We start from the raw sequence: 15,555 nt of genomic DNA, 5'->3' as shown, positions 1-15,555 counted from the left end.
TTCGCTGTTTCTTTTAAAGTCTGACGTTTATCTCGATTTCACCCGAAGGGAGAAAATTGAATAAGTATCGAGCAAGTTTTAAATAACAATGAATATTTTTTTCATTTATAACCACAGGAGCTCTGTGTCGATATTTGACCTTGAAATCATATTTTAACCCTCATATTATATTAAGGGTCAATTTGACCCATTGGGTCAATGGGTGAAATGGGTCAAATTGACCCTTAACATAATATGAGGGTTAAAAAAAACAGTTTTAATTTTACTCGGATGAATATTTTAACATTTGTTAAAAAAAAAAAAATCAGGGTTTTATTTGAGCGGTGAAATGGGGGGGGGGGGGGTTCGAGGCAGTCAGGTGATTTATTTATATCTATAAGGACTCTGAGCTCCAGACATGCATAACAGCCTTTTTGGAAATGAGTTTTTTTTTTTCTCTCCTCCACCCCCCTCTCTTTTCCCTCTCTCTTTCTCTCCTCACTTCTACTTTTTCCCCCCCTCCTTCCCTCTCTGCTCCGGTGCAGACAGACAGCGGCGCTACCTACTTGGCCACTCTGACCCAGACAGCTGGCGGGCGGCCCGGCCGTCCGCTCCGCCGGCTGCCGGGGATACGACCGGGAGCCGCAGCGTCAAAATAAAAACCACCTGACAGGAACCTTCTCCGAAAGGAGGGAGAGAAAGAAGTTGGGGAGGGTCTGCAGGTCCGGTGCAGAGGAAGAAGTTTAAAACTTGAAGCCTTCTATGTATTTATTTTTATTTTTTTTGACGCGAATCTGCTCCTGCGAAATTAAAGACAAAAAAACAAAAGGGTACTTACCTGGATGACTACTTCTTCGCGCTCGCTGACTTGCCCCCCCCCTCACACACACACACACACACACACACACACACACATACACACACACACACTTCCATCCCCACACACACACACACACACACTCCTGCTTCTCTCTCTCTCCGGTAAACGTTACTTAGTGAGCCATATTTACCGTGGTGGTCATCTTCACTGTCAGCAGCTGCCGGTCCAAATGGTGCACGGATTCCGCCCCCCCTCCTCCCTCCAAAAAAAAAAAGTTTCCAAAAAAAAAAAGAAAGGAAGAAAGAAAGAGGGGGGAGAGAGAGAGAGAGAAAGAAAGAAAGAAAGGAGAGGTCCGGATCCGGACGCACAAGGGGGAGGAAAAAAAAGAAAAAGACAGCAGCTCTGAAAGTTCCGCACACAGACCGCCACTCTCCTCTTTTCATCTCCTTCTCTTTGCCATCCTCCTAACTGCAATGTGATTCTCTTTCTCCCACCTCCCCCCCCTCACTTACTCACTCCCTCTCTCCCTCCCTCCCTCTCTCTCCCTCTCTCGCTCTCCTTCAAACCAAGGAGAATCTCAAAGCACGAAAAAAGGAGTAGTTATTAAGCTATTTCCTCCAGAGGAAGGGTCTATTTTCAGCCTCTCTCTCTCTCTCTCTCTCTCTCTCTCTCTCCACACACGCACTCTTGGAGGCTCCGCGGCGTTTAGAAAATACATAAATAAACAAATAAATAAAGTTAAGGTTTCAGTGAACTCGCAACTGTTTTTTTTTTGTTTTTGTTTTTTTTTGGAGGACGAAAAAGCAGTAAAAAAAAAAGTTTTGCAGGGGGGTGACGTCAGTGCAGATGTACCTCCAACATCAGCTGTGCGCATATCCATCACGGCTAAGACTGTCGCAGGATAGTAATTACACTAAATTACACTGTAAAAAATTGTAGCTTTTTGGTTAAATATTGCACTGCCTGATAATTTTTTTAAAAAGTGTAAATGAATTATTTCTACACCGTAAAAAATAGTAGCCTTTTGGTTGAATATTGCACTCCAAGATAATTTTTTTTAAAGTGTAAATTATTTATTTTTACACTGTAAAAACTTGGTTGAATGTTGCACTTCCACATGATTTTCTAAAAAGTATAAATTAAGTATTTATTTAGAGTTTATTTAACCTGTTGGACAAAAAACGAAGCGGCATCATAACAATAACAAAGATAACTGTAATATTATATTCCATTGGTAAGTTTAGTGGATAGCGTTTCAAAAACTACAGGGATATTATAAATATTACATATTATGTGTGTATATATACATTTACACATACATGTTATATACAAGTGCATAGTGAATGACCACACATATATATCCACAATGTGTTTGTATATGTAGGAATATACACACCACACACGTATACATTTGATTCTGACATGTATTTGTAATTTTTGATATCCCTGAAAAAGAAAAGCTACTTTCAGACCATTTTCTTCCTATTTACCTGCCTTCTGAAGTTCAGACACACGTAAACATGCACACGCACACACATCTGTCATCTGTGTGTCAGTGAGGCTGATCCGGAGTGTGTGTTTGGGCTTCATGTCACCACTTCTATCTTTAGTCTGAAGGAAACTCACCATCGTGGCTGTGTCTCCTCTCACAGCTGCTCATTATGGAGGAGCCCCCCCATCATTACGGCCTCTTGCTTCCCCCTCTGCTCCCTCTTCCACCTCTGCACAGTCCGGTCCCTGCCATGGGAGGTGGCGCTCCCTGCTGTCTCACACTAGCACTCACACTTAAACCAATATATATTTTTTTTTTCACTTAAACCAATATGAAGATTATTTCTGCTGCAGAAAAACTACTACTACTGCTACTACAAACAATAATACAGGCCCATTTTCAAACCAACAAGACATCACGTTTCAACAGATATGGAGTGATCAAGTCAAAAAACACAATTCTAAAAATCAACTTAAAAAATAAGGACATTTAAATAAGAAAAAAAAAATGAATCAATCAGCCGGAAATTACTCAGTACAGCAAATGTGTAGATATCAAATAGAAGGGAAATTGTTGAGAGAAAAGTGATTCACACATTAAGAGGAAAAGTAAAACATATTCGGATGAAGTGAATTTGGTATTTAGGTCACAGATGAGGATGTGAGGAATTGTTCCTCATCGGGAGAGAAACTTCCCCTCTCTGCTGGTTAGATGGAAGGTGCGTAATTGTTGTTTTGTTTGTTTTTTTATCACCAAGAAAATAATCTATCCCAAAAAGAATATTGTTTCATAGAACAATCTATAAAAATTAGCTTATGAAATCCGCAGTTAGTGATATATAGCTATGGTTATTACCGAAAATTCTTCTTTTGTGCAAGCATATATATAAAATATAAACATGCATTCATTCACATAAATGAAAAAATACAGTTAGGCCCAGAAATATTTGGACAGTGACAATCTTCATGATTTGGGTTCTGCACACCACCACAGTGGATTTGAAATGAAACAACTACAACGGTATTGAAGTGCAGACTTTAAGGTTTATTTCAAGGGGTTGAATAATAAAGATATATGATTAAACATGTAGGAATTGTAGCTATTTTTATACAAACGTTCCTCATTTCAGGGGCTCAAAAGTAATTGGACAAATACATAAGTATAAGTAAAATGTTACTTTTAATATTTTGTTGAGAATACTTTGCAAGCAATGATTACCTGAAGTCTGGAATTCATGCACATCGACAAATGCTGCGTTTCCTCCTTTGTGATGCTTTGCCAGGCCTTTACTGCAACTGTCTTCAGTTCTTGTTTGTTTGTTTTTGAAATGTATGCTTTATTGGGTTGAGATCTGGTGATTGACTCGGCCATTGCAGGAATATTCCTCTCTTTTGCTTTAAAACAACTCCTTGTTTACTTTTGCAGTATGTTTTGGATCATTGTCCATCTGTACTGTGAAGCGCCGTCCAATCAACTTTGCAGCATTTGGCTGAATCTGAGCAGAACGTACATCCCTCTACACTTCAGAATTCATCCGCCCGCTTCTGTCTTTTGTCAGATCATCAATAAACACAAGTGAGCCGGTGCCGTTGGAAGCCATGCATGCCCGTGCCATCACACTGCCTCCACCATGTTTTACAGAAGATGTGGTGTGCTTTGGATCATGAGCCGCTCCAATTCTTCTCCAAACTTTCTTCTTCCCATCATTCTGGTATGGGTTGATCTTAGTTTCATCTGCCCAAAGAGCGCTGTTCCAGAACCGGCCTGGCTTCTTCGGTTGTTTTTTAGCTAAGTCAATTCCGGCCTTTCTATTTTTGAGGCTGATTAATGTGGTGAATCCTTTGTATTTACTCTCATGAAGTCTTCTCTTTATGTTAGACTTGGATAGTGACACACCTACTTCCTGTAGAGGGTTTTTCACTTGAGTGGATGTTGTGAAGGGGTTTTTCTTCACCATGGAAAGGATTCTGTGATCAACCACCACTATTGCCGTCTATGGACATCCAGACCTTTTTGAGATCTTCAGCTCACGAGTGCACTCTTTTTTTCTCAAAATGTACCAAATTGTTGATTTGGCTGTTCCATTTACGCTGTCTCTCTGATGGATTCCTTCTTTTTTTCAGCCTCAGGATGGTCTGTTTCATTGAGAGCTCCTTTGACCGCATGTTGTGTGTTCACAGCAACAGCTTCCAAATTCAAACTCCACACCTTGAAAAAACTCCAGACCTTTTGACCGCTTAATTGATGACAGGTTACTGAGGGTAGAGCCCATGCCGCCTTGCTGTTTTTTTTCGCAGCCTTCAGAGTAAATTGTTCAATTAATTTTGGTCCCTTGAAAAAGAGGCGGCTACATATTAAAGAGCTGTAATTCCTAACCCCTTGGTCCAATCAAGATGCTGACATTATCCATTTACAGCTGAGAGTCTGCATTTTAAGCCCGTATTGTTATTATGATTGTAACCTGAATACATTTTCGTAAACAGCTAAAATAACAAAATTTGTGTAATTGTCCAAATATTTCTGGGCATAACTGTAAGTACATATACATATGTGCGTACATGCATATATAAAAAGAATAACCAAAATATCCTAACAAAAAAATAAATGACTTGAGTTTTTTCAAAAATCAAATTCAAGGAAAATTCTACAAAAAAATAACTATTGTGATCTGCAAAATGACATTGGCTAGTGACCAAAAACCCTTTAAAAAAAATTTTAGCAAAAGGCTGCCATGAAATGGCAAAAATTACCTGAAATAATCACAATAAATGATAATAGAATACAATCATTCTGACAAAATTGTTAAAAGAAATCATCCAATGATGTATAATCTCAATCTATATGACGCATTCGGATCCATGAAACCGGGCGTAAACCTGTGAAATAGCAGAAGAGGTGTGTTTTACTGCACTGGAAACTCCTCTTTGAGAGACTTCCGTGCAATAAAACCTTGATAGATATATCTGTCAGAAAAAAAATCAAGTCACCACCTTGAACATACTCACTCCTCTTCCCTTTCTCCGACCAGCAGGTAAGAGTCTCTCTCCTCCAACAATCTTTTCAGGTCTTTTTGAATAAATCAAATCACCAACTGGAAGTTTGTTTTCTTGCTGGGCGAGAAAAGCATACGATGGCAGTGACCAACCAGCCGGGAAGATTCCAGCCCTCCGATTTCCAGACGGGACTGTGTGACTTCTGCGACGACTGTGGAACCTGTGGGTGTCCCGGCTTTCCGATTCGGGCTTAAACTCAGGCTCAGGTTCAGATTCTTTCAAGTCACTCATTTGACTGACTGCCTCCAATGTAGCTAAACCTAACTCAATTGAATTTCATCACATTTCATTCAGAATTATACGATCATTTATCCTGTAAAGCAAAATGTAAATAAATATGAAATAATGAGTAAATGAAGCCGTATGGAAAAATTAGAACATTTGACCGCATTCAAAAATGAGTTCAGGCTCAAAAGGATCAAAATCTGTGACATAAGGAAACACATAAAAGTCTAATGTTAAGAGATCTCACCAGCAAACTAAAATAATTGATTTATGTGTGTATATATATACATATATATATATATATATATATATATACATATATATATATATATATATATATATATATATATATATATATATATATATATATATATATATATATATATTAAATCGATTTTTTACAGCTGAAGTTAATTTAAAATAACACCATGGAATTGGCCTCTATTATCTCTAATTTTGCAAGAAATCCCCCAAATTAGCACAATGCTAACACCAAACACCAGTGTGAATGAAGTGAACCAAAGCGGGCCACAACGGGCAAGTAATGTAAACACTTTCTGTGTGTGTGTGTGTGTGTGTGTGTGTGTGTGTGTGTAGGCATCTATGGCCTGTGCTGCTTTCCCTGCCTGGGCTGCTCCATTGCCAGCGACATGGACGAGTGTTGCCTGTGTGGGCTGTCCATGGCCATCCGCAGTGTCTACAGGACCAAATACAACATCAACGTAAGTCTGCATATGCATGTGTGTGACTGGCTTGGAGTGTGTGACTAACCAGGAGGTGAGGGCTTGAGATGGTGTGTGTGTGTGTGTGTAATTCTGGACCTGACCAATGGCTGCAATGGGTGATAAAGGTAACTGTGTGTGCCACAGGGGTCCCTGTGCAGCGACTTCATGGCGGTGATGTTCTGCCCCGTCTGCGCCACCTGCCAGTTAAAGAGAGACATCGATCGGCGGAAGCAGCAGGGCATCTTCTGAGATGCCGCCACCGGTGTTCCACCTCGTACTTGATCAAAAACGTCGAATTAATTCGAAAAGAGACGGAGAAACAGCACTGAGAAAATGTGACCTTCTGGACTCTTCATGAAGCATTTAAATGTAATAAATGACCGACGTTCACTTGAAATAAACCCTGGCATAAAGCACCCAGTGTCCGTCTCGTTAAACATTAGTCACTTTATGGCTTTTATCGGTGGTATGGCGCGACACAGGACGCAGCCTATTGTCATGGCAATTTCTCCCAGAGAAATATTTACATGTTACAATGGCGACACCCACCTTATGTAAATATTCAGTGTTTTTTGTTATCTAATCTTCAATCTTTCTCCTCTTTTTGTTTGCCTACATGGGATTTAAGATCCATCCCCACCCCGCCCTCCATCTGGTTGTCGATGCTTTATGTTCACATTGTGTCATATTTAACCTTTGGTTTTCATCGATTCCCATCAGACTTTGGTTTGTTCTGAGTCATATTGTTAAATCAACAGGCAGCAGATTGAATTGGAGTATGTTTTTCAATAGTGTCAAATCTAAAAATAGATTGGGGAACCTCCACAGAGGTTCTGTGGAGGATTTTCGATGAAGATTTGAGCCAACTTGTCAATCCCCAACCCTAGATTTTTTTAAACTTAAAAACTAATTTTGGAAAATTCAAAATCTTTACTTATTTTGTTTTACTTTAAATGTTGTTTGGGATGTTAAGAGTTGCATCTGATAGATGTGGGCGGAAAGAAGAAAATCCTTTTTTTTGGCGGACAGTACATGCAGGTAAATTCTTAGTGCGAAAGTCATTACAACAAAAAAAAAATGTCACAGAATTTCTCAAAGACATTCAGAGATGAATTTAAAAAAAAGACGTCCAGGACACGGTCATCCTGGCCATGTTCTTCCAGCTTCGGTTTTATTTCCAGTAGCAGGAGGAGCAGACAGGAAGCAGGAATTCTTAAATAGACCAGTAGGCCGCAGAGCTAGTCACATGACACATCCGGAATGGGGTTGTTCGCCAGTCACAAGGTGTGGCTTAAAGGTAAACCGAGTTGATTAACAATGTAGTTCCTCACTGAAATTAAGGTGTAACACACACACACACACAAAAAAAAACAAAACAAAAAAAAAAAAAACTTGCCATCAACGAAACAGGAGCAACAGTTTTCCTTCCATCACTGTGACTGAAGTGACAATTTATAGCAGGACGCCGGGGGGGGAAAAAAAAAAGGTCGGGATGGTCAAAGGGAAGGAGGGAGGGGTGAGTTCACTGCGTCATCTGGGCCTCCATGGCCTGGGCGGCCCACTCCGGCGCCGCCTGTCGGATCTTCTCCAGGAGGTTGTTGACTTGGAAGCACAGCGACTGGATCTGTTTGTCCCAGGTGGGGAGGGGCTCCCGGGCTGCCAGGCATCAGACAGGATGGTGTTAGTCATGTGATTCGCTCATTTACATATTCACAATACTAGCACTTTTAAGGGAACCATGAAGCTTCCTCTCAGTCCCGCTGTATGGCAGGAAAAAAAAATCCGGGGGGGGGGGGGCTGACCCCTGGTGGCCGTTTTAAGTATTACAGTTGACACTGAACATTTCCAGCACCTGACCCAAAATATGGGTTAGCCGGCACTTACTGCAGGAACAAGTAATTTCCAATTGTTATTTTAAACATAACAATATACACATAGTGTCTTTATTTTATTTATGTTAATTTGTGTATTTGTTATATTAATAAATTAGTATTTGAGGTCATTTAAAGAAAACCTTTATTTTTTACGATTTATTTTTAGCTACTCACTCTCGAAGTGAACGATGCCGTCAATCTGGTCAATGAAGCCGTTCATCCGCCCCTCGGTGATCATCTGGGACGCGATCTTCTCTGCCTGCGGCCAAAACAAAGTAAGTAAAAACATACCTGGAGTTCAGCAGTTGTTTTCTGCTCATTACTTTTAACAGCAAAAACGTTAGGGGAAGAACCCTGGAAAGTGATGAGTGATGAAAGTCGCTGCGTCACCTTGGCTGGGGGGATTTCTAACAGGGCTCCAAGTTCCTCAAATGTGATGTTATTATAGAGTTTACTGGCAGACAGCAGGTTGTGTTCAATCACTGCACGGTCCAGGATGCTGGAGCCTGGAGGAGAAAACGAGGAAACTTGAGAAAAAGTTCAAGATAAAACCTTACGCCCTTGTTGTTTATTTTTCTGATTCAATTCTCTGCTCTGTTTTCACAAAAATTAGAGAGGGAAAATAAAAAAAATTTAAGAACATGACGGACATTTCGGGAAAATATAAAGAAAGTTGGCAAGATCGGGAAACAATAGCCCGAAAACAGGGGTCTGCTAGGATTCTTAAAGATCAGTTTGAGGTCAATATAAAGCAAACTTCAAGACACATCCAAAGAAATTAGTGAAGAACCTATAAACCAGGTAAAACATAAATTGGAAAAGAATTATTTACATTTTTTAAAGGCTACTAGATTTGTTCATCCACTTTCTAACCACCACAGAAAATGTAGATTAAAATGACACCCCATGATGTATAAGTGAAATAAAAACATTATTTTAGTCATTTTACCACCACACAGAGAGTGGAGCACATTTCCTGCCCAACATCCCTCCATGCAAATGCATTTCTTCATAAAGAAATGGGGACTGAACCAGGGGCTGGCAGGTGACAAAGAGATACTGACTCACCGTCCGCTGTGGTGGCCTTCTGGTGGGGCATCAGCATGGCGGCGAACTCCTGTAGTTGGTTCCCCCGAATGATGCGATCCAGGTACATCTTCTCCAGGATGCCGTACGCCGCCAGCTGCTGGCAGCGCTCGTCCTTGAACAGTGTGGCTAGCATGCGCGAGCGTTGCTGCCCTGGGGGTTCGCAAATCATGTTAGTCTTCGGAGTGCATGGAGCAGTGTGTGTGTGTGTGGGGGGGGGGGGGGGGGGGGTGTTACCCGCAGAAGCCAGGATGGTACAGTTGAGTGCATGTTTCAGGGCCTCCAGCCGCTCAGTCTCATGGACGATGGACTTGTAAGACAGCTCGTTGTATCTCTGCGCAGCCTCGATGAACTTCCTCCGGAAATCTAGGACTCTGGCATAGCAAACCTGAGAGGCAGCACAACAATTCAGTCCAGGACAAAATCCTTCTTGTGGGCGTCTGGTGACATTTAGCAATACCAGAAAGTAGTTAGTGACCTTCTAACTCATCATGTTCTGTATAACTACAAGGCTAAATGGAAATAAAATTATAGTTCCCTAGTAAGAACAGTTTCATTTAGTGCACATAACAGTTTGTGTGTGTGCCTGCACGTCTGTGTCAGTGTGTGTGTTCCAATTTAAAAAAAAAAAATAACCCTAACACTTTTTTAAGTGGGTTCAACATTTTGCGATTATTTTTAATTTACAATACTTTTTTTAAAAATAAAGGCTTATGACCTATTTCTATAGCATTGAATATAATTTGTATTTATTTGATAGCCTTTGTCATATATATAGCTTTTTGGCCTTGCATATGTCGGGATTTATTGTAATGTTCTGTTTTGTGACTGTAGATTATAATTATCATTATTTGTATTATCATTATAGCATTATTATTTGTTGATATTACAAAGAATAATCAATTAAAGAAAATCAAATTCAAGACCATTAGTTTTCCCAAGCCTTTCCAAGTTATGTTTGACTTTCGTCTCGGCCTGAAAAAATGAGTCTTACGTTTTCATGATTTTTCAAAGTTATCTCTGACAGTGGGAGTCTGATGTCTAGATCTCTAACCCCAGGACAAACAAAGAAAAAAAAATATGTACCATGTAAGTTGATTTGGCAGTATGTTTAATTGAATGTTCTCATCCATTAACTGTAATTTAAATTACCTGTCTCCTCCACTTTAACTGTAGACAACTAGTATGCAAGAGCCTGCTGAAATGTTTCTCTAGGATATTTCAATTTCTTTGAGGTTAACCTGTGTCTTCCCTGACTGGTTCAGAGTGTGCCAGGCCATCCAAGTCACTACCCTGCGTACCTTATAGTGAATCTGAAGCTGTTCATTAGATGACTCGTTCTGCAGCAGCGAGGCTCTGTTGATGTAGGCCTCCGCCTGCACTGGGTCATCATCCTCTAAGTAAAGGCGGGCAATTTTCAGGTATGTGTCTAACTTGTAGTCCACGTTATATTGCCTGCAGGGGGCAATTCAAATAAAAAAACACTTTAGGAATAATCCAGCAGACCTGACAATAATCCAAGGGTAGAAAGTCGAGGGAAAAAATCAAGCGGTCTCTTACTTTTGTCCTGTTTCAAGGGGGATACCAACTAAAACCTGAGCAGCATTCCTCCAATCCCCTTCCTTCTCATAAATGGTTGCTAAGTGCTGTCTGATGGAGGCGACCTGAAAACATTTGCAAAACAATTGTGGTGAATTTTCAGAAACAGGAAATGCTGCATCCATTTAAAGGAGACAGCTTTTGGGGAGATAGTCCACCCTTTCTACAGTGAGATAAGACTGCCGATGTTTCTCTTTACTGGCCTACAGCTGGAAGACGGAAACTTGCTAGTTAGCTTGGCACAATGAATGGTACTCTACATGGATGAAAAGTAATCACTCATTCATAAAACCTCCAGAAGTCTCTTGAATATGCAATGTCTATCGTTTTTAAGAGTGATGTGAAATAACTTTATATTACAATTTCCAAAGCAAGAAGTGCTTTCCTGACCAACCCCTAGCTGAAATGACTTCACAGGGGTGGAGTTCACATCAGCTCAGCGGGATTTCCATTGTATTTAATAAATGATGCCAGAATTAGTGCTTTGTCCCATCTCAAGACAAAACAAGATTTCCTGAGAAGCTGACATTTTTTTTTTTTTTAAAGCATATGAGAGTATTCACCTGTTCCTCGAAGGAGATCACCCTAGGCTGAATCTTTTCCAAGGTGAAGTGATAAACAGCTTTAGCCGTGCCGTCGGGCAGGTTGGGCAGATGCGTGCAGAAGTCAGTGAGCAGCTGCCTGGAGATAACAAGACTGACGTTTTCATTGACCACTGTGGGGGAGGAAGAGGACAGAAATGCCACAATAGGATCAGGAGCAAACTCTGAGAAAGATGGATCACGGCGTTAAGAATGTTTAAGGGGGTGCTGCGTACTTGCTTCAACAAAGGCCTTCAAGGATTCCAGCTGATCTGCATCTGTGAACTGAACAGCCTTCTCCAAAATCTGTCGGTATCTGGAAATGTCAGATATTTAGCAGGTGAGTTACTAAAGGGATTTCTAAATGTTCAGGTGTGAAACAGAATTCTATTCACGAAATCACGGTTCCTGCTTTTTCCTAAAGCTAGTTATTCCAGGGCTTTGACAGTATCAATCCAAGTGCCACTAGAAAAGTGATTTCAAGTTTACCTTCATTTTTATTTTCAAATGCATGTAAGGTGAGAATAAAGGCATATAGGATGCACACTTCATACTCCTGCTGTTTTGTCCAAAACTCACAAATTTGAATATAATATGTTCAGAAGGCCTATGTTTTGTTTTGTACCTGCACTGAAAATAACAATTACAATTCACAAAAAAAAAAAAAAATCAAAATAAGTTTATTTTCAAAAGTGCATTCTGCTGAATTTACATTATATCATGTCTTGTTGTCAGTAAGCCATTTCTTGATTACTTTTATCTATTTATTGCTAAATTAAAGGTGGTTCCGCCATTTGTAATATCTATTACAGAGAGCTAGGACCTTTTTTTCAACGGGACCCGTATAGTTTCACAAAAAACCTGTTTGACAAGCAGAAGAGCTGACACCTCCACATACCAGTAGGAGACCTGGAAAGGCACCTGAGAAATAAATATCTTGACCAACAGAGGCATAAATCAATCTCAATCCCTCATGACATGCCATCAATCCAACCGCCTCAGTACCAGATGGGAAAGCAGGTCTCCCTGATGAAATGAATACAGCTAAACAGGCAATATCAACATCAGCATCTGGGCATCCCCTACAAACTGCATAAGAACACTCTGCGAGTATTAAGAGACCTCTGGCAACTGTTGAGAGTGGTGTGGGGGAAAAGAACAGTGCCTGAAGAATTGAGAAAGAGCAGAAGGGATTTTAATCCCAAAGGAAGAAAAGTCAACCATCAGTTCACCTAACCAGCCACAAACACTGAGGGAACGATTTCTTTAGCATCAGGGCCCACAGGTTAGCTGTGTATTTACAGAGCAGCAATCTCATTGACACGACGGTGCAGAAGGCAGGGGTACGAGGCTTTTCTTGCTATTTGGAGCATGCCAGTGTCATCTGGCCCCAGAATCAAACTGCTCAGAGGGACAAGACAAACTTCCATGTTCTGTTTCTTGGCCTTGCAAATGCATTTGAGTCAGTCCCCCATGAGGTGATATGGGAGGTATTCAATTTCTTCAAGGTCCCAAAGAGCGACACATTGTCATACTTTGCAATCCTCCATTTCTATGTGACGATGCAGGACAAAAGCCTGTCGAAAGTCTTGGAAGGTAGTATACTGTAGTATAGTAGTATACCAGAGATCGTAGCAACCACTCCGTGACCAGATCTGATCTTGTGGTAGAAGTCTTGTTGAAGTATCTTCCTGATGAAGTTGACTGTCCTTTGGGGAGATGCCAAAGGGCAGGCCTTTGAATAGAAAACACTCGGTTACTCTTACATGGTGGTTGAGGTTACAGCAAAAGGTTGGAAGGCTGGGGTGCGGCCAGTCAAAGTGTGCTGCAGAGGCTTTGTTGCTATGGAAGTCTCCTGAAGGACTTGGGGATCAAGGGGCAACCCCATAGAAAATCCATCAAAGCACTGAGTACCATGGCAGAAAGAATCAGTCAGTAACACAGATCTTGTCTTGGCCATTGGGTGACTTACCCAACCCCTGTTGCTGTACTGCTGGGTGACTGAGGGAGGAACCAAACTGACACACACAGCCTGCGATGTGCCTGCCTCAACTGAGGGTGTATTGTGATAGAGCCAACACTTCCAACAAAGTAGAGATGCCCAACTGATGAGGTATCGGTGGTTGGTCTCTATGGGGTCATGGCTGGGAAAGCAACTCCATCAAGGAATGTGCTGAATTTCAGAAATTGTAAAATCGAGCGGAAAAAAAAATGTGACTGACTTAAAAGAATTTTTAAGTCCTCAAAGAAGTACTTCAACTACATGATTTTCTACATATATGCACCTCCTTTTGAGACAAAAATGGTTTAAATATTCGAAGGACACACATATACAAAATAACATCGGAAAGATACATGGCCCAGCTTTTAGTCGCGTCATGGCAACAGGGAAAGATAGTTTTTACTCTCGGGGAATGCAAGCGATTCTATAACGACTTTTCTGGTTATGTTAAGTGGGGAAATTGCAGGTTCAACGGTTTAAACCTTTAAAATGAGCCATGCTAAAGCTTTGCATATGCAACTGAATCAGCGATAAAATCGCAGGACACGCGACAGGGATTCATTTAATTCTTCTTCTTTATTCATAATTTACTTGTGGTGGCCAGTACCCTTTCAGCTCACACGGTTGTCAAGCTGTCACAAACGACTGCCAAGCCACCCGGTGTTAGCTTGCTATTAGCTGATATTGAAACTCTATAGCATCGTAAGTTGCTTGATGTTACGATCCCTTTGGCTAACTACTGACTGACTCTGGTCGTTATTATGTGTATTAAACAAAGAATGGGCATTAAAATGACTCATTTGCCAACGAATAGCACTGAATTTGTGGCTAAGGACGCTAACGTTAGCTTAGCTCGGTGCATCACAGCTAAGTGCTAACCGAAGCGCACGCGCTACACGTAAAAAAAACACCAACTCATTCACGCCTGCACGGATGTGCACATAGGTTGGGCTAAAACGCGTGTTTGCAGTTTGTTTGACGTACTTGGCCGCGAGGTCTTTGTGGGATCCGCTGGAGTTCATCAGCTGCGCGAGTTCCTGCCTTACCTCGGTCGCCATCGTTAGCCCGTCCGAGTGTCAACAACAACACCGGTTCCTGCCGCGAGAGGGGTGTCTTCCGGTGGCGGCGGTACCACCAGTGGCGTGCGGGGGGGGGGCATCCATTAGATTGGGGGGACTCAATCGGAGAAGTAAATGAGGTAGTAATTTAAAAAAGATTATCAGTGCTATATGATTTTTTAGAGGCTAACCTCAGTGCGGGGGTAGTTGTTAACCTTTTATTCCTTTAACATGGGGTACCCTTTCTGTCTAGATAAATGGTACCACTCTCATCCCAGGCACGCATGCGCATGATGGACGCGCCGCAACCGTCTAAACTGAAGTCTGAAGTTACCTCTAAACTTTAGCAAGTTTAGACGGTTTCATTGCCGAACAGGGCCCTGGACAAAATTCTGACCCAGATGAAGGCCCTAGTATGAGTGGTCGACAGAAGTAAAAAAAAAAAAGAAAAAAGACAGTGAGCTCGAGGTAATGCAGCGAAAACTATCTTTCGTTTTGATTCACTTTCACTGGGGATGCAACGGCACCGACTCCGCAGCGAGCTCAAACGTCATCTCAAAACAAAACACCCTTCTGCTCAAAACAAGTTGACGGACTATTTTGTACGCTTACGTACAAATAAAGGTACACGAGAGAGACCTTAAAGCTTGCTACCTTGTTGCTGAACTCGTAGCTAAATCCAAAAAGTCCCACACTGTGGCATAAACATTAATATTGCCACCTTGTACAGCCATTGTCAATGACATCCTCTGGGCTGACACGGCCAAAGAGATAGCCAAAGTGCCTCTCTAAGATAACACAATTGCCAAACTTATCGATGACATATCTGCGGATATCGACACTGTTGTTTTAGAAAAGATGTGCATCAGTAAGAAATTTGCCTTGCAATTGGATGAGTCGTCGGATATGACTTGCGTTTTGTGGATGGAGAAGCCATTAGAGAAAAAATCCCATTTTGCAAGGCACTGCCAGAAAAATCAACAGGAGAGAAAATATTTCGGGTGTGATGAAATGGGAGCGGAACACAAGAATAAGAATAAGAACAACTTTATTTATCTCGG

The 15,555-nt window shown here is 41.2% G+C and overlaps 2 protein-coding genes across 2 annotated transcripts; one reads left to right on the top strand and one right to left on the bottom strand.

Moving 5' to 3' along the window:
- Positions 1-5,190: 5,190 nt before the first annotated feature.
- On the top strand, positions 5,191-6,707 carry LOC147231286 (placenta-specific gene 8 protein-like). Its single transcript, XM_086152601.1, has 4 exons — positions 5,191-5,322; positions 5,416-5,506; positions 6,167-6,291; positions 6,439-6,707. Exons 2-4 carry the CDS (start codon positions 5,422-5,424, stop codon positions 6,541-6,543), a joined length of 315 nt encoding a protein of 104 aa, XP_086008727.1. The 5' UTR covers positions 5,191-5,322; positions 5,416-5,421; the 3' UTR covers positions 6,544-6,707.
- A 730-nt stretch (positions 6,708-7,437) lies between these two features.
- On the bottom strand, positions 7,438-14,531 carry cops4 (COP9 constitutive photomorphogenic homolog subunit 4 (Arabidopsis)). Its single transcript, XM_086152600.1, has 10 exons — positions 14,421-14,531; positions 11,671-11,750; positions 11,417-11,568; positions 10,815-10,918; positions 10,556-10,709; positions 9,492-9,642; positions 9,237-9,407; positions 8,559-8,674; positions 8,343-8,427; positions 7,438-7,950 (listed from the first exon to the last, which is right to left on the bottom strand). The coding sequence occupies exons 1-10, from the start codon at positions 14,492-14,494 to the stop codon at positions 7,817-7,819; spliced, it is 1,221 nt and encodes a 406-aa protein (XP_086008726.1). The 5' UTR covers positions 14,495-14,531; the 3' UTR covers positions 7,438-7,816.
- Between the last annotated feature and the right edge of the window lie 1,024 nt (positions 14,532-15,555).

This window comes from Fistularia commersonii, chromosome 9 (assembly GCF_037954325.1).
Source record: "Fistularia commersonii isolate RoL2024-O1a breed Wild chromosome 9, RoL_Fcom_v1.0, whole genome shotgun sequence".
Lineage (NCBI taxonomy): Eukaryota > Metazoa > Chordata > Actinopteri > Syngnathiformes > Fistulariidae > Fistularia > Fistularia commersonii.
This window is presented reverse-complemented; position numbering and strand designations above follow the sequence as displayed.

Bases quoted from the DNA above. Each gene is read 5' to 3' on its own strand.
- LOC147231286 (XM_086152601.1), top strand. From the start codon at position 5,422: ATGGCAGTGACCAACCAGCCGGGAAGATTCCAGCCCTCCGATTTCCAG. The intron at 5,507-6,166 runs GTGGGTGTCCCG...GTGTGTGTGTAG, and splicing joins CTGCGACGACTGTGGAACCT to GCATCTATGGCCTGTGCTGC. The intron at 6,292-6,438 runs GTAAGTCTGCAT...TGTGTGCCACAG, and splicing joins GGACCAAATACAACATCAAC to GGGTCCCTGTGCAGCGACTT.
- cops4 (XM_086152600.1), bottom strand. From the start codon at position 14,494: ATGGCGACCGAGGTAAGGCAGGAACTCGCGCAGCTGATGAACTCCAGC. The intron at 8,675-9,236 runs GTGAGTCAGTAT...TTTCTCCTCCAG, and splicing joins GAAGGCCACCACAGCGGACG to GCTCCAGCATCCTGGACCGT. The intron at 7,951-8,342 runs GTGAGTAGCTAA...GATGCCTGGCAG, and splicing joins CGGCATCGTTCACTTCGAGA to CCCGGGAGCCCCTCCCCACC.